This window comes from Plodia interpunctella, chromosome 5 (genome assembly GCF_027563975.2).
Source record: "Plodia interpunctella isolate USDA-ARS_2022_Savannah chromosome 5, ilPloInte3.2, whole genome shotgun sequence".
Classification (NCBI taxonomy): domain Eukaryota; kingdom Metazoa; phylum Arthropoda; class Insecta; order Lepidoptera; family Pyralidae; genus Plodia; species Plodia interpunctella.
In genome coordinates this window covers 7,350,392-7,377,961 of record NC_071298.1, presented here as the reverse complement: position 1 = coordinate 7,377,961, position 27,570 = coordinate 7,350,392, and the positions used below count along the sequence as shown (strand labels likewise).

The window sequence follows — 27,570 nt, the reverse complement described above, 5'->3', positions numbered from 1 at the left end:
AAGCAGATGCACACCGAAAGGTTAAGGCGTATGCGTGTGCGTTGTACCTATGGAATTGTAACGGACGCGTCTACACAGTTTGCGCGATTCCACACAAAAAAACATTTGCGTTACCTACGCAATAGGCGTGCACCGGCCTTTGTTGTAGTACGTCGATGGAATTATTAACAACATCGGGCCCTTGCACACTGCATTACTATAAAAAATCGCATTTTAAAATCTAACAATAGAGAACGAAATCTAACAATAGTGACAAGTGGCAACACAATAGTACTAAGTAATCGGACCTCTGGCCTTTTTGTCGAAAGGCGCGAAATAATAATAAAATTGCATTAGGCTATAATAAAGTGCATTTTAAACGCTGTCATACTCAACTGTATCCAGCGATGAAATAAGAGAGATCATTGTCGTGGAGTTTGTCCGAAATGTTTCAGTTTCAGAGGAGCGGCGACGTGCGGGCTTCAGTCCTCCATCGGGCGAGCTCCGGGGTGCTCGCCCCTTGCCTGATCCCGAATTACCTGTACACTCGTGAGCGAAACATACGACGTACATTTAGTAAGAAAATTATACGAATTATAGTTTCAAATGATCAGTTTCCACTTGAATTATGAGTCTTGTAATAATGCTTCCGTAACTAACGAAACGAGTGCATAACTCAGCCAAACTGTGCAACGGTAAGTCGACAATGGCATGTAAAGCCTTTCAGTTGCCAGCCCAGTGCATGCTGCAATTCAAAATATGGGATCTGACTACTAGATTCGATTTTGATGCGTCTTTGTTAAATAGGTTATAAAAAATGTAATAGTAATAATTTGCTCTTTTGGCAATTTAGTAATAAGCATCGGGTTCGGCTATCGGTAATGGTTGTGCATGACCATTATAAGGCCAGTGCCCCAGCAGTGGGTCCTGGAATAGGCATTCTCAAACCACATAATAAGATATTACTGATATTTTCTTTAATATATATTAGGTGAAAGTAATTTATTTTAATTTAATAACCTTAGATTTATTTCTTAAATTTCGTATTCATGCATGTCCTGTTTTATAATATAGGTTCACTAGGCAAACATTATTTTTCTATAAACCCCTGTCTATAGAGTAGATATGTATTTAATAAAGGCAATAAATAAAAAAATGTTGGCAACGGTGAACCATACATATGTTATTTTAATAAAGCAATATACTAATCTAATAAAGGGCTAGGTAGGTACTTGCTTTACTAGATTTTTTTAAGCCTTCTTAAGCCTCCCTTAATTTTCTCCACACATTCGTATCTGTAGAACTTACTTGATATAATTATACCATATATATATATATATATATATGTAACTTGTGAAAATAAGATTAACTGGCGAAATATCATACATTTATAAAACTAAAAATCGACTAAAAGCCTTTTTGTATTCCGATATTCCATCCTCGGGTGCTATATTTTGCGGATGATCTCAACTACAGAAATCGTATTAATAGATGAACGCTATTTCTTTCTATAGTTTCAGCTCAGCCCCGAAACATTGCATTGGTTGCTAGTACTAAGCGCTAAAAGCGCCATCTGAAAATTTCATAACTCAATTTTCGCATGACTCAATATAGTTACTGACCTAAATTGTGTCAATACATAGTAATTCAATCATGCAATAAAAATGACAGTTTTGCATAAATCTGAAAAAAATTAATGTCAATGTAATGTCATTTAATACTTATTCTCTGTTTACGCTACTGCCCAAAAACACCAACGTTATGGAAAAAATGTCTACAAATATTAATAAATCAAAATATAGCGCTAAAATTTACTTGTCAATGAAAAATGGTGTCTGAATTGCTTAAATAACTATATAGAAATACTCACTTTTAAAAATCATTCATTTTTATTATGTTCGTTGGAGATTGCAGCCAGCAAAAGTTTTGCTTCAGAAAATTCTCATTTAAACAAAAATAGAACCTGAAAAGCTTTGTTTAGGTTGAAAGTTCTAGGACTTGTCTTTAGAATTGTAAATAATGTGAAATAACTATGGTTTTTTTACAGATACACAAAAAAAATGTTTTTCTTCTCCACGTACATATTACAATTTTTAAGTATAGTCTTATTTCTCACGACAGAAAGTGTTGGAATGTACAACTTCCTGGAGTATTTGTCACTTGTCTTCTCCATTTCACACACTGGCTGATAAACTAGAGTATAGGTTTCTTCAAAAACAAGCAATATCAATACTTCTACACATACCATCTAGTATACAAAGTCAGATTGGGATAGAAACTCATGTGGCACACACGAGTAGGACTCGAACATAGTACCTACCTTTGGCTATACAGGCGAACGTCTTAACCACTACAACACCACTACATATTATACATTTTAGGGTTTAAGCTGCATTAATTTGTAATTAATACCCCTGAATCCCTTAAATCTTGCAAAGGATAAGAGGCTTTGGGAGTGCACCAGCTCCACACGAGCACAATACATGCAAATCCGATTAACAAAACAGATGCTCTCTCTTCACTGTAGGCAGAGATTTGTTGCAAGAAGGTAGGTAGGTAGTACCTATATTATGAAAATCGTTGAAAAGCTTTTTATAAAAAGCTTTAGTTTTTATAAAAAAAATAATTTTATAAAATTATAACAAAATAAATTTCAGAATCAGATATACAAAGAAAATGAGGTACAAAGTAATTATATCTGAAGTACTTTTATGTACGTTACGTTGCGATATGAAACTCGCTTCATGGGCATATCGAATGCAAATCTAAGTATCAGTTCATAAAATGTAATAAAATATCTGAAATCAAGAACCAAGTTTTATGGTAAAACATTCTATTATATCTATCATATCCTGATATTCCCTTACACAAAGACATTTCACTTTGAACTAAGTAAGAGCAAACATCTGCAGATTTATAGCTTCTTGACTTTAAGATATTTGACTTCCGACTGTAGTACCTATTTTGTGGAGATCAATCGCTTCATTTTACTGTTAGCATGGCAGAAAAAGGAAGAAACATAATTCTCCGATCGTATGAACTTATTCATTTTTGACCCGCAACGTCACGTGCAGCTGATGTCGCTCAGATACAGAAGGCAAAAGTTTGTCTGAACAACGGGATCATTGTTTTACATAAATTTTATCATTACCCGAGGGTTTGTGACACCCTCATTAAAAGTTGATAACACATCTTCAAATCGTCGAGGACTGCGAAGCCAGGCCTCTCGACTGCGCGTCTGCGAGCTTTGACAAGTAGACATGAACCTATTTCCATAAAATAATTACTTGGAAAACTTAATTTTCTTTTTAATTAATTTTCTTAGACGCTAATATAGTGAACTGAATAATATTACTCTCGTTAATAACAAAAACTTTAATCGTTACTTACTTAATAAAATCACAATTGCCTCTATCGACGAATCGACATAATTTGAAATGTATTTTAAACTGAAATAATATTTGACGCTGTAGCATGATGGTGGTAACCAAGCGGATTACACCAACAAATATTTTCTTTCGTTACGTCCCCCTGAGAAGATTTAGCTACACTAATTGAACTAGCAATCGCCTTCTGTTACAGATTTAACCTAAGTACCTACATGAAATTAGATAGCAGATATAAACGTATATCTCTCAGAAATTTTTGGCATTTCCTTATAGATAACTTGGTAACGATGACGCGAACGACAACGATGGACCCGCTGGGGCTTCTGCAGCGGTTCGGGGTCTCCACCACCGGCCCCACGCCGACCACTTCTCCAAACGGAGTAGCTAAGCCCAGCGCCAATGGCAACAAGCGACCCACTCCCATCATTATCTATCCTACTGGTATGTCTGCATTTTATTATAACCACTACCCGTTTCATACTGAAACGGCCAAATCGACTTCATAAAGGAATATTTTATTTACGTAATGCGAATAGGAGGACCATGATTTTTTATTTTTAACATCCAAAGAGGCATCGCTTTATAATAACTTAGGTATTATAACAATCCTTTTTTTTTTAAATTTTACTTACTTGTTAATATTTTTGAAATTAATAGTAGTAGTAGTAGTAATAATTACAATTTTCGCATTTTCGTCGTCTCGTAAGATGTATATTACAAAACATTTTAGTCCGAATCTATTATTTTCAGTTCCTATGAATCGAGATCTTTTTTAATCAAAATACTTATAATAACAATGATTCGATCATCTCATTATTTTTAAAACGAGTATTTTTTGATTATTATGTATGTTTTTTTGCTAAAATTTTACATTACAATATAATTAATTAAACTAAATCGTCAATATTTAATTAACTTAGTACATCTGTGCTGCCATAAAGCGATATAAGTAGGTATATCTAGTTTATATTAAACTACCAATGAGTTTCACAGCTATTCGCTCGTCTCTTGATACACATCTGCAGAACCTGTTACTGTAATGGTTTTCATTTGGTGAAGCCATTGGCAATAATTTGTTTTCTTTTGAAACGACTTTTCCTCGGCCAATAGAACATAAAACCTCGCCGTACCTCCCATGGGACCGATTATTTCATCGTTTTGATGAATGGGTTGCCATTTACCCTTTTGTTTCTTATATTTTATCAGAAACATTTTTTTTATTAAATACAGTCGTTATATATTAGTAAAGTTCCATCAAGCTGTTTAGAAACGGAGTATCTACTAATTCCATGGTTAAGATTTTTTCTTTTGTCGGTGGAGCATTTCCCTTTTCCATCTGTCATCTAACATAGATTTTACCTCACTATACGAAACAACCTCATCCATGATAGTCATTTTTTGCTTTCCATCTTCTTCTTCAATCAAATATTTCATACAGTTGACGTGTCGGTTAAGAAGACCAAACGTCTTTCCTCGCCTTGTCTCTTTCTTTTGCCTACAACGTGCTCTTCTTTTCGATCATGATATTTTTCAGATTCTGTCTTGATATTAATTTCTGTCAATGTATTGCTAGTTTTATGCACAATATTGTAGTGTCAATATAATGAAACTGTTAAACTGAACTGTTCATCCACTGTTAACACCACCTTATGGTATACGCGCGATCAATTACACGCTACGTTAATTTTTATTACCTGCCCATAGAGACGAGATTAGTAGCCGTGTCTAATGTCTATAGAAAATACAAATGATGTATTGTTTCAGTCACCCCAGAATCGATTGTGGTGCCGATTGTCTCGTGCATTTTCGGCTTTCCACTTTTAGCCCTCACTGTCATCTGCTGTCTTAGAAGAAGAGCAAAATTAGCAAGGTAAATAAGAAATATACAGCTAAGCTAGAAAAGAAACATTGTATCTTTACTTTCTATATATGTATTAGACGCTAATGTTGCTAATTTAAAATATGGAGTTTCAGAAAATAATCGTAATTTAAGTGTAAATAAATATTTTGTTTGCTTATAATGGAGAGACTCAAAAATATTTTAACAAATTTAGCTAAAAAATCAAAGACATAATTATCATAACTTACCTATATTTCATGAAAGTTACCAAGGTTTTCTAAGGAAGTTAATCTTGTACCGGTAATTTAATTGAAATCTACACTTGAAATAAACCCTACTTGCGTAACGTGCCATTAAACTGTTATCGTAACTCTTTATAATTTTTATAATACGTTAATTACTTCGACTCTTGTGTACGTTAATAACTTAATGTTTCACAAGTTATAAAATTTAGAAATACGGTCGATCAAAGCATACTATTTTGAATACTTCACCTCCTCACTTTCTTGTGAATAATTGAACGCAAAGTTGCACATCACACATCGAGTCAAAAGTTTTGACTCAAAACTAGCGGTAGAATACTATGGATATCTCTGAAATGCAAGACGCAATATATTCTGTCCCCCCAGATGGCACATCCATACATATCGTGTGTGTAAAGTATATCAATTCTATCGAAAAGTAATCTGATAGATCTGAAGAGTTAGATTTAGAGCTAAATAATTAAAACTCTACTGCAGATTCAAACGTTGAGGCTTGTTACTAATTTGTATTATCTGTGGTAACGTAAACAATAAACATGTCGTTCTTATACAAGTCGAGTGCTCCACTCGTGAATACGAAACCTAAGGTGCAATTGTGCAGTGCAGTGCACGGCAGCTGCATACTAGGTGCCTGTCTAAACACTCGTATGATTTGTGTTTGCTATGTAAAACAGGCCGTGGTAATGAATAAACAGGGACTAGTGTAATCTGCATCGACGAAGAGGCATGTAATCGGGTCAATGGGCCTGTGCTTGATTGCACTACAGATTGACGCATCAACGAAACATACGGTCATAGCATATTTTAAATCTTTTTCCTTTTCTATGTCAAGTTCAGTTGACTATTTCAACAATATGGATTTTAATTATTTGATTAGGTAACTCACTATTTAATTTTATTAAATCTTGTCGTCGTTTCTAAGTCTTAGAGTTGATACGTCCATTTAGCAATACTTATTTAAGTTGGGAGCGCCTGTATTCATCACTAATGCATGACACGAACATACGTTTTATTCCAAGTAAATTTATATATGAAATTCAGGTTTTAATGTTAATTTAATTATGCTAAGTGGTCGACCAGCAGTAGCGCATGAGTTCGCTACACGACCAGATCAATTATGCCGCAACTCGTCCCGACTGACAGCAGCCGAGGTCTCCCGAGAGCCGAACATAAGCCGGGACTACGTGCTTAATTAATAATTTTCTCGCCGTGTTCTATTAAAATAATTATTGCATAATTTACTCTCTCAACTCGACAATGTTTTAACAATTATTGAATTAGTGTACCATGCGCGTTTTATGTCGTTTCTTGAACATACAAAATCTTTCACGCTTGTAGCACAACCAGAGTAAGTCTAACATAGGCTGCTGTACTAAAATGTTTATCACATGTTACACAGGGAACGAGCTCGTCGGCGGAACTGTGAGCTGGACCGCGGGGAGCTGTCAGTGGTGCGGTTGTCGCCGGTGAAGTGTAAACCGCGGGCCGTCAGCCTCACCCGCTCGCCGCGGCCTCCCCCCACCCTAGAGCTGGACACTGTACTCGAAGAGCGCTCCGACCCTGAGCAGACCACCATCTCACAGGTAACTGATGACAACCAGCTCCCTGGTGACTGCGGAAATCTATGCCACTGACTTATTGAGTACTTGTTTAGAAGATATCGATTAATTAAATGAATAATTTATTTGTAAGTGTAAAAAGTAAATTAAAATAATCTTTGTGCAGGCCATTCCTGCACCATCCCCCCGGCAATAGTGAAACAAGCAATATTATTAATAAATTGTATAATTTAGTATTATAGTATTATAATTATATATAAATATGCTATATTATATACTACACAACAACGAAAATTACGTGAATTTGTGTAATCTTAACATTCTAACTAATATTATAAATTCTAATGCTAAAGTAAATTTGTTTGTTTGTTAACTCTTCGCGCTTCATCTGCTCAACCAATCTTCTTTAACGTATAGGTACATGTAGTTTGAAGTACGGAGGACATAGGGTTCCTTTTATCCCTAAAAAATAAATGTTCCCGTGGGAAATACACAAGGACGAAACCGCGGGCAAAATCTAGTCAAAAATAAACGCGACCTAAATAATAACAAACATGAAGCTGATTTTAAATTATTCATTAATCTGTAATTGCAATTTAATTCATTGGCTGATAGAGCTAATGTTTGTGTACCCAATTACTGACCTGGCTTGCCTACTACAGGCAGTTATTTAAAATTAAGTCATATATATAATATAAATAAAATGAAGTCATAGGCAGAAACATTTTGTGTTGTGTGGAGTTCCAATCATAAACAAAAACATCAAACATGCTGCAATCGCAAATTCATGTTGCATCTCTCGTGCATGCCTAGATAAATTAGTATTGTTAACTACTGCACTTAGCAGTAAGTTACTCGTAAATGTATGTCATCGTATATATCTCACTCAACCTCACTGTGAAGTAGATAAGTATTCCTATATTAAACACATACCTACTTATATCTGTTGACATTTCATGCTTCAAGACCCATGTTCATGCACAACAACCCAACTAGCTACCAACATTAGGTACTCTTTTCGCTTGTTATGGAAACACTCATAAACAAAGCTCCAAGTTCTTACTTAATAAATTATCCCAGTATTGTTGTGGTTTCGTCCCAACTTCTATGTCTTGCCCATTTCTGAGTTGCTTATAAACACAACAAACAACTCAACGTGGTATTAATTATCCTTAGGGATGCGATCACGTTTGATTACAGTACCCAATCCAAATTGCTTTCGTATAATGGAAAAGTTGAAAGCGAAAGCAACAGTACAATCATCGCCGCACCGACCAAATTAAAAATCTTCTGGCAGAATAAATTGATGTTCCAGTATCTCTATTTGTTGTTTCATTCGTTGAAAAATAACAAACTCAGCATTAATTCTGTAATGACGTGCAATTTTTGTAACAGGTTGAGGTAACACCAGATCGCGAAGTGGGCGCGATACTGTTTAGCGCAGTGGGAGCAATGGGCACGGCAGCAGCGGCGGCGGTCTGCGCGCGGGACAGCTAGCGGCGGGGCTCGGCGCAGCTCGGGGCGCGCTCGCCGCTCTGGGCCGCGCTGACCAGCCAGCCTCTCGACGAGGATGACGCCGACGACCCTCCCCTCGACAGCTAGCAGCTCGACGAGCGCTCCCTGGCCGACATCGGCGAGCGCATGAAACTTTTCCTAGACATTCCGCTTAGATTCTAATCCATAATCCACGTGCGTGCCAAGCCAACATGTAAACTCACAGTGTGTCATCTCATCAATTTTAAATGTTTTATCATGTAATTATATGGATTGACTAATGTAACGATTTAGATATTAGAGAATTTCGAATTTAAAACAGTCTGTGGACATAGCTTTAGTAAACCAAAACAAAAGGGCCTAAATCTTATAACTTACTGTTTATGAAACTTAACAACTTTCAAAAGAAATAAAAGCAAGTAAGTAAGTGTGCTTATAATATTATTTTTAAATTTTCAGACGTTCTAGTCCAATAAGCTTAGGTAGCTTGTTTTTTCGTACCTACTGAACCAGATGTACATAAGTAGATTTCTTTGGAAAATTGTTCAGTTTTACGAAATTAGTTGCGGAAATTTGGAAGGTGTTTAAAAATCACACTACATATTGAGGAAGTTCACGTACCCCTACTACTTAAGCTTTAATTCATATAACACTACGCGGTTGGGCCAAAATGTTAAAAAAGTGTATATTTGTAGGTAGGTACATATCTATGAAGCTTCAAGTTTGTACTCTAAATTAGAATAGAACATGTTTCTTACAGAGATGGAGCATGGAAGCAAAGCATAATAATGTGCTGTAGTTATGTAGTGTAACTTGCACAACGTTGAACAATGCACCAATGAAAATTATAAATAAACGAAGAAATTTCAATGAAATCGATTGTTCATAAATAATTTAAATGGAAACTAGAAACACCCAAGTTATACTTATGTATAAATATATCAAACGACCAAAAGTTAAATGTAGTATCTACTATTTCCTGGCAAATTAAAATTATAACAGTAGTTTAGATATGTTAATTTAATTCAACAAAACATTTTATAACACATAATATGGTCTGCGCAAATAGTTACTTTGTTGTGTAAAGTTAACGTTTATTTCGAAACCTTCGACAAAATATCAAATAAAAATTTATAAATCACTTCACTAGGTAAAAAATTTTAGATACCGAAATATTTTGTATTCACAATGTCACTTGCTTATTTTGTTAAATCACTATGTATTATAAATTCCTTAAACAGAAGCTTGCCTGTTAGTTTGATGCCTTTTGAATTCCGTCATTGGGCATACCTATAAAATCGAGTTAGCTTAAGCAACATCTCTACATTACCGCATATACGAGTAGGTATATATCTAACGAAATCTTATAAACCGTACCAATTAAAAAATGCAGAAATGCTATGTGAAGTGTGAACAAAGAATTAAGGATCGGCGGCGAATCTTTGCAAGTCAATTCCCATTGCATCACGGCTTCACTGAAGAACGAAACCAAACGCTCATTGGATGTGGAAATAGCACCCAATTTCCATTGGCCTTTTTATGGCCGGCCGGTTACAACTCAGCTATAAATAGACATAATTTGATTTAAAAAATATTGCGCAAACTAGCAGGCATCATCATGAATTCATGACATTTCTCATGTACCGTTATAAATGATCCTGAAAGAATATTGCGAAAATTAGAAAAACAAGTTACACTTTAATTTCTATTTCTCTATCCCATGCTCAAAGACATCACGAACCCTTTGTACCTAGATACCTATCGAAAGATTCACAATCAAGAATGCTTGAGATAAGTACCGAGTCAAAATTAACATCATACTATTATCTGTGGTACATACACATTGCAAATATCTATGTAACTATGATAAATTATGCATCATTCTAATGATTTCTACTTGTTTTCAGCATTTCATTTGACGACCTCGGTGGCGCAGTGGTAAAGTTCTTGCCACTGAACCGAGAGGTCCCGGGTTCGATCCCCGGTCGGGTCATGATGGAAAATGATCTTTTTCTGATTGGCCCGGGTCTTGGATGTTTATCTATATATGTATATGTTATAAAATATAGTATCGTTGAGTTAGTATCACATAACACAAGTCTCGAACTTACTTTGGGGCTAGCTCAATCTGTGTGATTTGTCCTAATATATTTATTTCTGCCTTATATGAAAAAAAATACCGCGGTAAAATACCTATATTTACTTATACAGAAATTAATTAAACCTAAATCTAGGCAGTACTTTAGATAGGTACTTTGCCAGGATAGTCAGGATAATGACGGTCATGTTAGTATATTTTAACTTTATTCATATCACAATCTTTTCTAAATAAATGGTATCTAACTAGATCCAAGCTTTTAATTGTATGTATTTACTTTGCAACTATTAATAAATTATAATTATTTATTGAATAACGTAACGTATCTATCACTAAATTAATCATTATAAGCAAATAAAAATTGTAATAGAATATGATTCGATACTACTTTATTTATTAAGCAAGATTTAAAATCTGTTTAGAGCTTCAAATAGCTTTTATCTATTGATTACGTTGCAGTTAATAAAGTATAAGTTAATAAAATATAATTACATTGTATGTATACTATGCATTATTTTTTATACAACCTTGACTCCACGCTTCGAAAATCAAGGTCTAATTTTGAAATACTTATCTCCATAATCGATATCGGCATGGTGCCCGTAAGGCTAAAGCAGCTTTTTACTGAGATTGTTAGGCAATTCCATTTCAACCAGTTAGGTAGGTAACCATCACTGACGCACAGCCAGCCAGATCTTGCGTGACCACTTCTATTTCAACCAATTTCAACTAAATATATCCTGCCGGATCCCTTAAAAATTTTACTGTTTTAGATGTTTTTATTTATAAATTCGTATTGCAATTTTTACAAATACATCTCGAGTATTTTTTCTATAGATATCAACTTGATTTATTTTAGCGAATATAATGAAATATATCAAGTTCTGTGGTTTTCAGCATTGAACGTGTACCGCTATATTACTTACAACCAGTTAATCCAATCCATTCATGACAGTAATGACGATATCAGTTAAGAAACCATGAAATAAATCACGATTTACTAACCAACAACACAAAAACAACGCATTATTAATATTGCAAGCGTACTATGACATATTGCACAACTAAATATATTTTGTGAATTGATTGCAACATTCGTACGTACTAGCCTAGGGTTTTTCTTTTCTTCTAATCTTATTTGAAAACGAAGAAGAGGAGGCTATCACTATGAATCCTCCAATAATCTCTACTGATTGCAGGACGTCATCCAAGTCATCCCGCCATTTCTTTTGCGGTCTTCCCTTACACCTAAGGCTAGTTTTGAAATATTGCAATGATGTTAATGTATCATTATTGTATAAAAAATGTATTAACCTCTTTATTTAGAGCCGTTAGGTGACCCAGTGATGGGCAAATTTACTTAATACTAAATAAAAAGTGAAATATTAGATGTGTGTCTGTTATTCAATCAACCACATCTAAACCACTTTGAGATATTTTTATTGAAATTAGAACAGACATAGGGATAACAATGAAGTGTTTCTACTCAACAGGTAGGTCATGCTTTCCATAAAAAATACATTATCATCAGAATTGTATCAACTTTAGATGCACCAGAATAAGTGGTATTATAATCGAACTATATTGAAAAGATGTAATCTTATATTTAAACTTACTAATCTTATTAAACTAATTTTATTAAATTAACCCATTAATTAGAATTAAATCCACGAATTAGTAATTAATTTGGGTAGGCTGATGTACGGTCGATTATATTTTATACTACTCACACCCAAATTCTATGAACAAAATGCGACCTTTACAATAGTTGATACTTAACCTAATAAACTTGATTTTGTCAGGTTCAGAGCACATGACCTTGTGCCAAAGTTCCAAATTGACGGTGGGTCCTCAACCTACTTTTTGAGTCATTTGCTGAGGCACATAAATATTTATAGTTAATTTATGTAACTTTGTATCACCGACAAAATCTGATGCACATTGTGCATTAGCAAAAATTTCCCACTAAAATTCACACCCTTTGTAAGTTTATTGTGTCGTAATGGTCACTAGGCGCTTTGCCACGTAAATATGTGGCCTGAATAAATATTAATTTTAAATCATAGATTAAAAAATCTTCTTTTCATTTATCGCTCATTTTTTATCGTTTTAACTTAAAAGTTCAAAACTCTATCTATCAAACTTTGATAAAAGTAAAACCGTATTCATCTATTTTATTATTTTTTGTATTAAACGCTTAAATCTTGTCTAATTCTAGGTGTAACCTACTGCGAGTAGTGTCTGGCAAGTGTCAATACATAAAATAAAACAGTAGAATAAATAATTCTGTACATTGTTCTGTACACATATATTTACACTAGACCTCGCGAATACAAAACATTTTTACAATTTTTTTTACATATAAGATTTACCTAATGTTATATCTAATACTATCTCAAAACATTAATAATATCTCAAAACACCTATTTCAAAGTTACAGTCTTTTGACTTCGCACGGCAGCGCGTGCCGTGTTTATCAATATATAGGTACCTACATAAAATAATTTGACGTGCGTATTTTTTAATTCCACGATATTTCAGAATCTATTCATCCAATTTATGTGAAATTATCTCGATGATGAAATAACTTTGAATCATAAGGATTAATATGGTTGTGTAGGTAGTAATAATTGTCAAAATTCACCTTTTAATTTACATTATTTTTTTACATATAAAATGCTTTATAGTTACTTTTTTACGGATCTACTAAAAACCATTATATGCATGTATAATCAACTGTAGGGCCAGCGCACGCACTTTAAGATTTTCGGTAGCGCTTTTTTCGGACTATTTTCAGGTTTATTGTTCCTTGATAATTCTGAAAACGAATTTATTTGAAAACAAATATATACCTATAGTAATCTCGGATAATGTAGCTTTATAATGGTGAATTTTTGAAATTGGTTTAGTAGCTTCGGAGTTACCCGCCTCAAACTACTCACCTCGCGAACACAATATTTTTTTACAAAATTGTGAATATTTCAATAACGGTTTCAAAAATTTTTTTTAAAAATATGAACACCAGATGGAGAACGAACATATGATGTAGATCCATGATGGTCCAGCTAAACTATAGGAAATATTGAAATTGTGACTTAAAAAATTGTTCAGTCAGATGACCATTTTCTTCTGAGATATAACAATTGAAGATCTGGAATACTTGATGCAGACCCATAATGATCCAGTTAAACTATAGGAAATATAGAAATGACGCCCTAATAAAAGTTGCTCTGTTCAGTCTGATGAACATTTTCGGTTGAGGAATAAAAATCGAAGATCTAGAACACCTGACCCATGATGGTCTACCTATACTATAGGAAATAAAGAAATGACGCTTTAACAAAAGTTTTTCAGGCTGATGAGCATTTCCTATGAAGTATAAAAAAATAATTGAAGCCGAAATACTCACTGGGAGTGGTGCCGGTGAAACTGTACTTCTCCCGCGAATACCGCTCATTGCGACTTTATGTGGCTTTCTCCAGGATGAGTAACTCTTTAGGTCTTTTTATATTGGCACTTCAGGTCTTTTTATAAGGAAATATAAAATATAATATAATATATAAAGATTTTTTTAATCTCTCTGAAAATGTTGACTCCTTACCAAAAACGCGACAAACACACAAGCGAAGTCGCGAGGACCAACTGCTATAATATATATATTTCAGGTAGGTAGGTTAACCTACACAATTAACGCATATGTAATTTTATTTTATTTTTTAATAATTTTAATAAATTCTAAAGTAAATATTTTGAACGACGAAAATTCGTTTCGTTTTATCTAATTGACTTAGCGGAAAATAGCGGAAAACTGATAACCGAAACAGTGGGATAGTGAATATAATAAAGTTGATGCAACTTCCATACCTTATCTCTCATATAAGAAAAAAACAGTAAAAATATTTTGTCTGTACATTTAGTATTGTCGACTGAAATGGATAGAGGATATGTGTTTCGATTCTGTAAGAGACGTCAAAAAACTCACATCGGATTCCGCGCGGATATGGCTAATTTGCATTCTGTAAAACTCACTAGAACACTAGTGCTACACTGGGTGCGTTGGCGAGTTGAACTAAACTCATTCCGGAATTTTGACAAATATCTATGTATGAGATGACGTGCAAATTTGCATTCTGTAAGAAAAACGTCAAAAAACTTTGAAGTTTTTTGAAAGATCCACATGAACACTTAAAAAGAATAGTAGAAAGCAAAATCAATTTTTTAAACTAAAAACATCAACATTTTTTGTATACACTTTATTTAATTTTGTTTTCAATGACATTCGGTATTGAACTACTTTCGTAAGATGCAGTCAAATAACGACTTACCACATCACAATGAAATGTAAATGTAAACCACCATCCTTAAAAGTTGAAACCAGTTATTTTTGAGTGGCAAGTACTGTTTGCAAAAGTAAGCAGAAAATCATACTTTACTAATACATATTATAAATTAGATAGTTGAACCATGAGAGAGAAATTGTTTTGCCGCCACTATGGACATTTCAGTAGACAATATTTGGAATAAATCTTTCACTTAATTAGGCCAGAGTAAGGAATAGACAGAAATGAGTGGGAAAATAATGGCGAGGCCCATCTCTATTCATTAATGTGTAAAAAATTTGAAATACCTACAAGCATTTTTCTCGATCACTTTTCCGTTATTTACCCCACCATAGATACACCATTAATTAATAAACAGTTAATGATTATTTACTTATCACGCATGTTTATTTACTTATCACGCCATCACTTGACAAATTACGATACATAACAGTATAACAGCAGGTAGATTCACAGCTAGTAAATTAATAGGTACTTATAGATAGAAATCGTTGTGATACTGTGATGACTATATAAGAGAAAAATTACTACACCAGATATAATATACTATCTACTTATCCAAACTAATATTATAAATGCTAAAGTTAGTTTGATTGTTTCTTTGTTACCTATTCAAACTCTATCTACTCAACCATCTTCTTGAAATTTTGCATAGGTACATGTAATTTGAAGTATGGAGAAGGACATAGGGTATCTTTCATCCTGGAAAAATAAAGTCAAATTAATTAAACACATCCTTAAAATTAAATGGATATAAATAAAGACCGATATATATTTATTTGCTTTGATAGGATATTTACACAATTTACTACGTAATTTTAACGTTTTTAATATACACGTAAAGTAAGGTGATTAATATATAACTAGTGGATTTTCTTGTTATGTTAAAATAATTTTGATCCAAGACTAATCGAACAAAAGGAACATCAGCATTCAGAATCGAGCGGCTCTTCCAACATAGGTAGTTTGTATCAAGTTGCATCGTTCTCGCACATGTATCGATCGCGGCCACTTCACTGTGGTTTTCAATAAACCCGCTGTGGATTTAATAGGCTAGGCTGCATCTATCTTTTGGGAAAACGGAGACGTTAAGAATATTACTATCGGCCCGTCCCAGCTTCGCTCGGGCAAAACCATAATAAATTAGTTTAGGTACCTACACCTAAACCTTCCTTCCATTACTATTCACTATCTATTTCTACAAACACTATCTATTGGTACAGACGCGACAAGGAATAATATTCATAAATGTACGGATTTAGTAGGAAATGTCATCTATATTTTAAAATCGACTCTTCCTAAGAACATAATAAATACCTAGGTAAAATTAAGTACCGATTTGAAAAAACAAAATCAAGTAGCCATGGAAGTCGATCAACATTGTTTTCTGTTTAACAGCTAGTGATTTATTGCCACATTTTCTGAATCTTACTCATGCAACCTTAAATTATAGCGGCCGTGATAATTAAATAAGAGAGACTTGCAAGTCACGTCCCTCCAACTCTACGGGGCCCGCACCGTACTACCAATTGTTTGTAGCCAATTGGCTGCCTATTGTTTGAAATAAGTAAGTACTTAAACATTTCAGATCTTTTTTACTTTTTTATTTAGATAAAACAAACTTCTGTTTGACGACAACCTCGGTGCAATGGTACAATGGTAAAGTGCTTGCCTCTGAACCGAGAGGTCCCGGGTTCGATCCCCGGTCGGGTCATGATGGAAATTGATCTTTTTCTGATTGCCCCGGGTCTTGGATGTTTATCTATATAACAAATACATATGTATTTGTTATAAAATATAGTATCCGTTGAGTTAATATCCCATAAAACAAGTCTCGAACTTACTTTGGGGCTAGCTCAATCTGTGTGATTTGTCCTAATATATTTATATTTATTTATTTATTTATTCTTCACTCCATGACTTTTTCAATAAGTAGCAATTTTCTAACACTAATATTACCTGAACAAAGAGATTGTAATGTCCGAAAGTATCTATCTTTATATAAATTAAAATAAGAGTTTTTTTTATTTCATTCTGCTTTATTGTCATTTTAATTACCTATAGTAATGACTTAGTCTTAGCTTTGGCGCCGTGCGTTGCGGTCGTATTCATTTGAGAATATAAATGACGGTCGATATGTGTGCATGGTTGTGCTATTTCGTGATTAAAAGTGAAGTGATTGTATAGCCGGTAAGATGTCACTGTGGTGTTCTTTCAGGTTTCCAGGTGTGATTATACTTGGTGTGGAAGACAGTGTTTTTTATTCATTTAAAAATCACAATAATAAACAAATGGTAAATTTGACGCCATATGGCATGGCATGGCAGTCAACTATTAGGTCAAACAGAGACAGCCATAAATTGTATATAAAAAGTGAAATTTAAATTTACTCACGATACTTGTTTATAGTGGTTAGTTATTAGCACGGCGGTGGTGGGACGTCTAAAGTAAAAGAAACTTGTTGTGACGTACAGTGCAGGTTGGGTCATAGTGTTTTGCCTCTCTCATCTCCATGGGTAGGTAGGATTGAATTCCCTTGCCCTATTGTATGGCCCCGATTTCTTGACAGGTTCGCTGTCAAGATTTCATTGCTGTTGTCCATACAACGTGGCAGGAGTTGTCACATGTTTTGATGCATTCTTCAGTGTCTCTTCTTCGACGTTATGTTTAAAATATTTACAACAAATGAAAAAAAATATTTCTAATACAGGAAAGAAAATCATATACTCTGCTACAGAACTCACAAAACGATAGAGTTGATACAATAATAAGTCGAGGACACAAGGTCGATCGAAGTATCGTAGAGGCTTATAATGCGTGGAGTGGAGTACGCACGCGGCCAATTCATAAATAGTTTGGTGTCTGTAAAGTGAGTTCATCTGGATGGCGCGCTGTATGGATATCCGTTCGGTGATCAATGGATAATTGGTATGATCACGAACATTGTGTGCAGTGTTAAAGGAATGTGCTTCCGTGATGATCATGTGTATAATTTTCAATATACTTGTTTAAAAATTGCATTTTATTTTAATTGAGGTAAGTTCTTGAAAATAAAACTAAATAGTTTATATAGATTAATAGTTTTCAATTAGAACACAAAAAAATCATAGGATAGGATGTAGACATGATCTCGTCGTTCATCTCATCTTCATCCTTGTCGAACATGTTATTTATACATTTTTTTTTGCGCCCTCATTTATTTATATTTTATGATAAATTATAATTTGGTAAGTATTTTCAAATGAGTTTTATTAATTTATTTTAAAATACTGTCACAATGCTGAATGCGTAAAATGGTGTGGGAACCACTCTTATGTGATTTTGGAAGAAATTAATATATCAAACTTTGTTTGATTTAACTATATACACCTAGCTAGGTATGTACAATAATGTACATATTGGACCTGAGATACCTATTAGGTTTTATATTATGATTGTTACAAAATAATATTAAAAGCTAGTACTTACGTAACAAAAAAACATATCCAATATTACTCAGGACATGTTTACCACTGATAATCCGCAGTTTGTCTTGAACTAGCGTAACTTTGGACATTATTTTTCTCGTCAATAAAATGTACATACAATTAATTCAAGATTTATAAGCATTTTTATTGTATGTGTTTGTATAAGTATACCTACATGTGTATGTATTGTATAATTCCAATGATAGTGAAACCCGCATTGAAAATCCGTTGTGATTTTAGGAGAATTCGCGGTAAATGTCTATTTATTTAATAAAATGAATGCAATATATATTATTACCTAATCATTAAATAATTGTTTGAGAAAAATTTATTATCTAGCAATCTAAAATGGACAGCTAGTTCAATCGCGTGTCAGGATGCTTTAAATGATCGATGATTTGACCAAGAACTACTTTTGTGCATACTAGGTATACTTGTAACCTTGACCAACTTGATAAAAGTAATTTAAGGTAAAAGTTAGCTCTTAGGTCAACTATCATACTTCACATTTTGAATTAGGTATATTTTGATTCTATATGGGCTCCGTTTTTTTTAAAGCCAGTCTATATAAGTGCTCTACGCTTTGTTGCAAAAAAAACCGTGATTGGCTTACCCATACTTACTACCTAGGTATTTATTTTAATTTCTTCTCGATTTTGCTGCCCTGTGAAAACGTTTTCCAGAAGGTAAACGTTTTCACAGGGTAATAGGTAGGGTAACCAATAAGTTGAATAAATTTAGCTTTTGTCTACATGCAGCTCTTAATGCACGCGGCTCCGTCCGCGTGAATTTCCGGTATTAAAAGGACTCTAGATCCTAACTGCTAAATAACTACATGTAGGTATTGGAATTTCCAAGAAGATTAGTAATAAAGTAAATATAAGCGTGGATAAGAGGTACGTACCTACCTCTTATCAACGCATGCGAATAGAAATGCGAAAGTGAGCTGGATTGTGTATACGCATACACAATCAAGCTCACTTTCGCATTTGAAATACAAAAGTTCAATAATATACCTAGGTACTATACACTATATTATACTAGGTATTATACTTCCTCTATACCACCACGACCACCATCATCACCTCTAATATTGAAGGAACCTAATTCGGTAACTCTGGTTACCGGATTTTGTTGACCAAATCTTGCTGCCCAAATACTTATTTTGCTGACCTGAATATACGCCATATTTAAGTTGCTGAACATTACAAACAACGGAATATGAATTGCCGCTAGAATTGTATTATTGCCAAATTTTTATTTGCCGGCCAAATGATTATTAGGCTGACTTTTTTGCTTATCAAGTTTTAAAATGGCATACCAAAATAATGAATTCCCTTGTTATATTAATGATTATTAATTGCTCTAGAATAGGTAGAATCAGGATAAAACTGCCGGTGACCTCCCATTGTATAATGCATCCATGTCTGTTGATTTTGAATTCTTCTCAATTGAAATTACATGCCAAAATTTCTCGCTGATCATTATTTTTAGCCTGTCGACGTGTCCCACTGCAGACCAAAGGCATCCCCTTACTTTTTCTACAAATCTCTGACAAGCCACCCCCGCAGAAATACATTAGTTACACCCGTTGTAAAATTGTACAAGAAGTAATAATTGTATAATAGACTCTCAATTTCAAAGTACCTAAGTATACCTTACTTAGGTCACAAAATATTAAATAGTATTGTACCTATATAATATTCTATGCCCTATGATCTATCAAGATACAATCTCGAGAGGTGTACCTACCTACTTAACTGTTTGCCTACATAAAAGTGTTAATAAATATGGCCCATTGTCATTATGTACTTTGAAGGTGAATGAATGGCCCAAAATCAATGTTTTCTTAACGATTTAGTGCTAATAAATTGAATGACATTTTTGTTATTATAATTTTTCGTTCGTTCCTTTATACCTCGCGCAATTAATGAGCCCATTTTTTTACTGGACCTTACCTTTTGGAAAGTGACATAGGTGTGCATCTTGCACATTCCTACATTTATACTTTATACCGCTTGGCTACGTGCTTATCCTGGTTCATTTAAAAATAAGAAACGTACCTATCCATCTATACTCGTACTTCAATTTAAACACTACGTAGTATAAAATAACGTCGCTTCCGCTGCCTGTCTGTCCCTTCCCTACGTGTTCTAAATCGAATCTAAATGAGAAGATGAATAAGATCTAAATCTTTGTTGTGGGTTTTTGTAATAAGTAGATAGAGTGATTCAGAAGGAAGATTCAGGTGTAATTTTTTTGTTGTTTATCCGAGCGAAGTCGGGCGGGCCGCTAGTATGTACCTATTATAAATGCGAACTTTCACGGCTAATCCCAGCGGATTAGCTCATCATAAAATTACTTATATAATTAATGACCCCAGCTCAAACATATAGGATACCGCGGGCGCAGCTGCGAACTAGAGCTAGTAAATAAAAGAGATAAACCACAAACATTAGACACGTAGGTACCCCTACTAAGATTTCCACACTATTCAACTGTGTAAAAGTCAAGGTTCAAACTAGTATCGGTATTCGATTGACCAAGCATGATAATACAATTTATTATCTTAAACATCATGATTTCAATTAAATGGATACTTTTATATAATACTTCTACTAAAGGTGATGTGGTATTACACCGAGTTCCGTACATTTTCCCGAATGGATTGGATTTAGTAAGTACTTGTTTTGATATTGTTCAAAATTTACAGAAAGAATCATTAGTCTAATGAATACTTATTTTTCAAGTGGTGTACTGTGGTGTAAAGCACTAGGAAAAGGAACTTACATACTGGGACACATGAGTGTCAAGAAGAAGAAGAAGTACTGTGGTGTACAGTACTTATGGTACTTAAGCGGGTAAATTCAGTAGGTGCTCATTAGATCACATATCGCCGCCGCTGACCCACATGTTCACTTGCCTAGGTATCTCAACTAAACATACCTACTTCGATATAAGTACCTAATATTTTTACAAACACAAAGTTTAATCTATACTTTTGAGATAATATCAACTCACAGATTGAGTCAATTTTAACCTACTTCTGTGGTACTTAAGTAATGAATTTTATATTATTATCTTAGTATTAAATACCTACAGCTTAAAGCGAACGGATGGCCACTTTGACTGTGGTATTTAGCCCGTATCTCGCAGGCACAGCAGACCTTTTACCAACTTTATAAGTACACATCACATGGCAAAGTACCACAAAACTGGTTTCAAAGGATTTACAGAATAACAAATCTGATTTGATCTTTTTAGTAATTTCTTAAACTATGGTAAGATGATCTCACATTAATGTAGATAGGTGTGATGTGGGCGTGGTACGTACGTACCTACTTATACCTAAAATAATCCCACATAATAATGTTACCCGTTTCAAACCTTGTTATTATAAATATCGATAACTAACGACCCGTCCCGACTTCGCTCGGGTAAAAACATAATAAATTATACCTTACTCTAGAATCATCATGTATTGCTGAAAATCCGTGCAGTAAATTTTTAGTTTACCGCGAACAGACAGACCGATAGACGCGGCAGAGGACTTTGTTTTATAATATGTAAGTTACGAATTATAAACTTGTACCTATATACCTGCCTCACCTGCCTATGTCAGACTTTCAATCAAATTATTATTTTTTCAGGAATGACGAATAACAGAAACCATCATGAGATGGATACTAGGCGTATGGATATGGTTCTGCGTGATTGAGATAAAAGCCTTAGACCCTTCAAAACTGTTTGATTTGGGAACTGATCTATTCCGACCGAATCCTCGCAATCCAAGAGAAGGTTTCATTGCAGATTACACACCCAAAGATCAAGAGGAATTTGATTTCATAATAGTTGGAGCGGGCTCGGCAGGATGCGTTTTAGCAAATCGATTAACAGAAATTGCTAATTGGAATGTGCTTCTTATAGAAGCTGGGGGCAATGAAAATTTCTTTACGGATATCCCAATCTTTGCTCCCTTTCTTTCAATAACTCCTTTGAATTGGGGTTATTCATCAGAACCAGAGAAAAAAGCGTGTAAAGATTTAAGAGGAAAAGTATGCTTTCTCCCCAGAGGCAAAATTCTCGGTGGAAGTAGCGTGCTAAATTTCCTAATATATCAACGAGGCCACCCAGAGGACTACAATGACTGGGTCAAAATGGGAAATATAGGTTGGGGTTATTCAGAGGTGTTGCCATATTTTAAAAAGTCCGAAAATATAAGAATTCCTGAATTAAAGAATTCGTCATATCATGGACGAGGTGGTTATTTAGATATAGATTTTGCTCCTTTCAAGTCTCCTCTAGAAATCCCTTTTAGAAAAGGTGCAGAAGAGCTAGGTTATAAGTGGAATGATCCTAACGGAGAACAAGTTATTGGTTTTAGTAAACCGCAAGCAACAATGAGAAAAGGAAGAAGGTGTAGTAGTTCCAAAGCATTTTTAGAACCAATTCGCAAGAGGCAAAATTTAAAAGTAACGAAGTTTTCGACTGTAGAAAGAATATTAATTAAATCGCAAACCAAAATTGCGTTTGGGGTGGAGTTTAGGAAATTTAACAAAAGGTTAAAACATTGTTTACTTTTAAACGAAATATGAATTGAATTATATGAGTCGTTATAAGATGCGATTTTTTTTCCCTTTTTCAAAACAGGCGACAGGTCCGAGCTCGACGGGAGGTGATAATGGCCGCGGGCACTATAGGCTCCGCGCAGCTGCTGATGCTATCGGGTATAGGACCTGCGGACCACCTGAGAGATATAGGAGTGGAGCCTATATTAGACCTTCCAGTGGGATATAACTTACAAGACCACGTAACCTTTTCTGGAAACGCCTTTCTAGTCAATGATAGTGATCTCTCCGTAAGCGATGTAAGTACATCAATCATAACTTTTGTCACCTATGACTACGTCTGGTCATCCTCATTTAATCCAGTATAGAAATACCGACATAGCGTCAAGTACTATCAAAAATGAAATGGTAGAAGTCGTCACGTATCGTCAGAGAAAATGTTAGTAGAAGGAACGTTGCCGTAAATTGATACAGCTAGCTAAACATCGGAGAAAAGATCCAATCCGGAAGGAGATGTAACTAAGCGATTTGGATGAAAGCCACACGGAGCACGTACAAAGTATTGTATTTTCCTCGTACATATGTGCTTAAAAACATAATTTTTCAATCCACATCTGCACGATCTCAGTCTTAAGCGTATAAAAAAAATTATTTTATAAAGTATTCCCCCTGACTTCATATTTATCAGTTTAAAGCCGCATCGCCAGCTTCTGCAGCAGCCTACCTGTCGGGTCAAGGCCCACTGACCTTGCCAGGCGGGGCGGCCGGTCTCGCCTTCAGCAGAACCAAGTATGCTGCTGATGACCCCGCAACCACTAGGCCTGATGTGGAACTAGTCTTGGGTAGTGGATCCATAGCCGGCGACCTCATGGGATCCCTTCGGACTACAATTGGTAATCGATTTTTGTTGCTGCCTTTCATTTACGCTAAGTAGCTAATAATAATAAGCAAGCCTCAGAGGAGTAGTCGCGAATTACTTCTAAGAGACAATATAATAATAATAACTAGAAAAGAAGATAAGATATAAAAAATATAGATTCCGTAATAAATTAGATAACCTCTAAATTAAGAAGGGCTTGTCAAGGATGATTTGTGTATATGTGCCAATATGGTCTGATAAGTAACGATGTCGAAGCTTGTACTATATAGAGGAGAAAAAGTAGGAATGCGGACTCTAGGCTCTGATAATGTATGGCCAATGGGATATCCAATAGAACTATGGAAAAGAAGGGAAGAAAACGCTGAATGAGATGCAGATGAGAGAGAAAATACTGATATTTTGCTTCAGGTATAACTGATGACTGGTGGTCCCATGTTTACTATAAACTTCCCCTAAAAGCCCGGCAGCAGTCTTTCGCCCTGAACCCTGTGTTGATCAGACCTCGGAGTGTTGGGAGAATGATGCTCAGGAGTGCGCGCTTCGACGATCACCCGAAGATACACTTGAACTATTTTAACGATCCCCGCGACATGGGAGTGGTCATTGAAGGAGTGCGCCTGGTAAGTTACAGATATTAAATAATTGTACTTAGTTATATTGAAGTTTCTCTCAAGTCTATTTTTTTACTTTTATAAGAACATTGTATGTATTATTCCAAATCTGTCCACAGTCACAGAGAGTAATATCAACGAAGGCATTCCAACGATACGGCACGCGCCTGCATGATACCCCATTCCGAGGCTGTGAACATCATGTATTCGACTCGGACGAGTATTGGGAATGTGCCATAATGCAGACTTCTATAACATTAGACCACGAGGTATGAATTTTGAGCAAAAGACAGTATATACTATTTGTTTGTTTACAAGGAACGGGGATACAGACCGTATTCATTCTTATGCATTGCAGGTTGGTACGTGCAAAATGGCACCAGATGGCGACCCGACAGGAGTGGTGTCTCCTCGGCTGCTGGTGCACGGCATGCGAGGCCTGCGAGTCGCCGACGCGTCCATCATGCCGCGCATCCCGGCTGCGCACACGCATGCAGCGGTAGTTATGATCGCGGAGAAGGCATCTGACCTCATTAAAGAAGACTGGGGCATGCTCGGCACTAAGTAAATTAATTACGAGAACATTGTACCAAAAAATAATCTATAATTAAAATAGTATGCTAATGTAATACTTTTCATATTTATTTTATTCCCATAGTTTGATAAATTGGAAACAAAAGCAAAAATTAAAGTAATTATGATAACAATAATCTCTCTCCATGACAGAACTACATAAACAAAAAACTAATTACTTTATCTACAGTTGAAATTATATTATTACATAGAAAGTTAATTTGGTGAAGGTCCAGTTTTTGTTTTTCTATTCAACTTTCTATAAAGAAATCCAAGTCTCTTTTCAATTTCCTTCCACTTGGTTGGTCTCACAACAGGTGAGCCTGTTCGAGCCCACATTTTCCTCTTCCTTAGTAAAATCTGAAAAAAACAATTTTTAAAACTTTATTGCTGCCTAAAGACAATTTTTATTTTGCATTTGTAAAATAAACAACATGATGTCAGGGCTTCAGTTGTAAGATCCATTTTAATATAGACAATATGATTTACAAAAAAAAACTTACAAATGCTACACTATACTTTGTATCAATGTATGGTTTTAGCATATTAAAAATTGCTATTACAATATTTAGAGAAAAGTAACAAAATTTTAAATAAAATTTGAAATAAAAATTGTTTTATTTACAGCAATCTATACCCATCACACAAAACATACAATACAATATACAAGATGCAATGTCCTAAGCCCACAAACAATATTGTGTTATTGTTTAGACCCATGAAAGATTAAACACTGAGCTATCCAAGCCACTTAAATAATAACTATCAACTTACATGATATTCCATTCCACTGACACCCCTAATCCAAGACGGTACATTATATAATGTTTTAACTGGATGTATGTCACCAGATCCCAATATATCTATGTAGTCATTCTGACCAAATAAAGCTTTTCTTTCAGCCCATACATTTGCAGGCCTGTAAATAGAATTAAAAAATGTTTATAAATAAACATAAATATTTCAAGATTTAATCTGATTCTAATAAAATATACTACATATATTATCTCACCTGTATTCTGGGATTGGTAAAGGCCTGGTCCCAGTTCTGGGCAGTAGACCACCACACCATATCTTTTCTTCATATCCATATCTCCGCACCAGACGTGATTTATCTGCATGATACCGTGTTCTGAAAAAATGAATAAATGAATATTTGTTAATGTATGTTGCAAATAATCAATAAAAAGAGAATAGCAAGGTAGCTTTTATCAGTCTGCCTAAAAACTAAATCAATAAATAAGTACTTATATAAAGATTTGATGAAGATTTTTTTGTTATGTGACAAAAATAAACTTTCCTTGCATAAGTGAGTAATATTAGGAAAAAAGATGAGAAAATGTACAAGTATTGAATATAAGTTATTATGAAGTTCACATTTCAGTTCATGGATGACTACATGAATGGACGCCCCTCCTCTGATTCTCTACTTCGCGTGTTTGGCACGAAGCCCCGGTTTCACGTAAAAATAAATATTTAAATTTTGAAGTTTTGGCTTGATATTATGACCTGCCAAAGCTATGTGTCCCTTAGTCAAGTCGTACTACTATGAGAGAATATGGAGTGGACGGAACCACACGCTACGTCGCCGATCGGTTGGAGGCAGCTCCAACCGGCCTCTCTTTCCCAAACTGTCCCAGAGCACCACGCTCCATCTAGTACTTGTGAAGTTAAATCTAACCTTACTATATTAAAAGTTGGCCTCCAAAATGTTTTTAAAATGGTAGACCCCAGCCAATCCATGATTTTAAAATGTCCAATATATCAGAAATGGTTATCGTAGTTGTTAAAGAAAGAAAATTTCACACTTAAATCATAGCCTTAAAATCTTACATCAAATCTTTGACATTGTTGACTTGACAACTGACACTGACAACAGTGACAACGGCAATACTTAACTACTTCCTATTGTGGTCTTAGACAATAGAGGGAGAGGCCCTTGTCAATTTTACTTATACATTTATCAAGCAATTATGGTACAAAGCTTTAAATATATGATTTTCTCTATTTTTTCTACCGTATTTTTGCATTTGTCGACTAGGATAAACATATTTTGCTTATTGCTTATTTGTGATACAGTTTAGGTACGGCCATGTCCGTGTCCGCCATTTTATGCGACGGGTTTCGTGGTAGTTTAGCTGTCAACTGGTTGTTTTTTTTAGAGAAAATTGAGATTTGCGACATAATTATGCGAAAATCTACTTGAAATTACGTGGTAGTGTGAGAAGAACCTAGAGCAATATGCCTTAGTGTTCTATAGTGTTGTGTGGTGCAAGCCAAAACAAAAATTGACCTCGAATGACGCATAGGTTTGTTTTCTTTGAAAAAGCGGTTGAAATCATTCCAATTCAAAAGTAAAACTAAACAAAAACAAATTTATATATAAGTGTTAATATTTGGTCAGACGAGATTTTCATAAATTTCATGTCGTCATTTGTTTACATTCTGAAATAGTGACGTGCTCAATCAAAATAAATTATAAAATTTTACCCATCTGTTATTATAATGA

The 27,570-nt window shown here is 34.6% G+C and overlaps 3 protein-coding genes across 4 annotated transcripts; 2 read left to right on the top strand and 1 right to left on the bottom strand.

Moving 5' to 3' along the window:
- The first annotated feature begins 410 nt into the window (after positions 1 to 410).
- LOC128670182 (uncharacterized protein) lies at positions 411 to 10,431 on the top strand. Of its 2 annotated transcripts, none has more exons than XM_053745647.1 (5): positions 411 to 555; positions 3,642 to 3,809; positions 5,133 to 5,238; positions 6,871 to 7,054; positions 8,426 to 10,431. In XM_053745647.1, exons 1-5 carry the CDS (start codon positions 426 to 428, stop codon positions 8,525 to 8,527), a joined length of 690 nt encoding a protein of 229 aa, XP_053601622.1. In that variant the 5' UTR covers positions 411 to 425; the 3' UTR covers positions 8,528 to 10,431. The 2 variants fall into 2 exon arrangements, with proteins under 2 accessions (XP_053601622.1, XP_053601623.1); XM_053745648.1 differs by having other exon boundaries at positions 464 to 674.
- Positions 10,432 to 17,552: 7,121 nt separating this feature from the next.
- LOC128670126 (glucose dehydrogenase [FAD, quinone]-like) lies at positions 17,553 to 25,090 on the top strand. The gene is made up of 7 exons (XM_053745538.2): positions 17,553 to 17,998; positions 22,080 to 22,990; positions 23,080 to 23,296; positions 23,686 to 23,890; positions 24,286 to 24,497; positions 24,608 to 24,757; positions 24,847 to 25,090. The coding sequence occupies exons 2-7, from the start codon at positions 22,104 to 22,106 to the stop codon at positions 25,054 to 25,056; spliced, it is 1,881 nt and encodes a 626-aa protein (XP_053601513.1). The 5' UTR covers positions 17,553 to 17,998; positions 22,080 to 22,103; the 3' UTR covers positions 25,057 to 25,090.
- Positions 25,091 to 25,109: 19 nt separating this feature from the next.
- mRpL51 (mitochondrial ribosomal protein L51) lies at positions 25,110 to 26,926 on the bottom strand. The gene is made up of 4 exons (XM_053745540.2): positions 26,743 to 26,926; positions 26,074 to 26,193; positions 25,836 to 25,980; positions 25,110 to 25,421 (listed from the first exon to the last, which is right to left on the bottom strand). The coding sequence occupies exons 1-4, from the start codon at positions 26,802 to 26,804 to the stop codon at positions 25,278 to 25,280; spliced, it is 471 nt and encodes a 156-aa protein (XP_053601515.1). The 5' UTR covers positions 26,805 to 26,926; the 3' UTR covers positions 25,110 to 25,277.
- Positions 26,927 to 27,570: the final 644 nt, after the last annotated feature.

What these genes read in the sequence shown, in the direction of transcription:
- LOC128670182 (XM_053745647.1), top strand. Translation starts at nt 426, where the DNA reads ATGTTTCAGTTTCAGAGGAGCGGCGACGTGCGGGCTTCAGTCCTCCAT. An exon ending in AAACATACGACGTACATTTA is followed by an intron (nt 556 to 3,641) that starts GTAAGAAAATTA and finishes ATTTCCTTATAG; the next exon opens with ATAACTTGGTAACGATGACG. An exon ending in AGCAGACCACCATCTCACAG is followed by an intron (nt 7,055 to 8,425) that starts GTAACTGATGAC and finishes TTTTTGTAACAG; the next exon opens with GTTGAGGTAACACCAGATCG.
- LOC128670126 (XM_053745538.2), top strand. Translation starts at nt 22,104, where the DNA reads ATGAGATGGATACTAGGCGTATGGATATGGTTCTGCGTGATTGAGATA. An exon ending in GTGATCTCTCCGTAAGCGAT is followed by an intron (nt 23,297 to 23,685) that starts GTAAGTACATCA and finishes CATATTTATCAG; the next exon opens with TTTAAAGCCGCATCGCCAGC. An exon ending in ATCCCTTCGGACTACAATTG is followed by an intron (nt 23,891 to 24,285) that starts GTAATCGATTTT and finishes ATTTTGCTTCAG; the next exon opens with GTATAACTGATGACTGGTGG.
- mRpL51 (XM_053745540.2), bottom strand. Translation starts at nt 26,804, where the DNA reads ATGGATTGGCTGGGGTCTACCATTTTAAAAACATTTTGGAGGCCAACT. An exon ending in TTACCAATCCCAGAATACAG is followed by an intron (nt 25,981 to 26,073) that starts GTGAGATAATAT and finishes TTCTATTTACAG; the next exon opens with GCCTGCAAATGTATGGGCTG. An exon ending in TCAGTGGAATGGAATATCAT is followed by an intron (nt 25,422 to 25,835) that starts GTAAGTTGATAG and finishes TGTTTTTTTCAG; the next exon opens with ATTTTACTAAGGAAGAGGAA.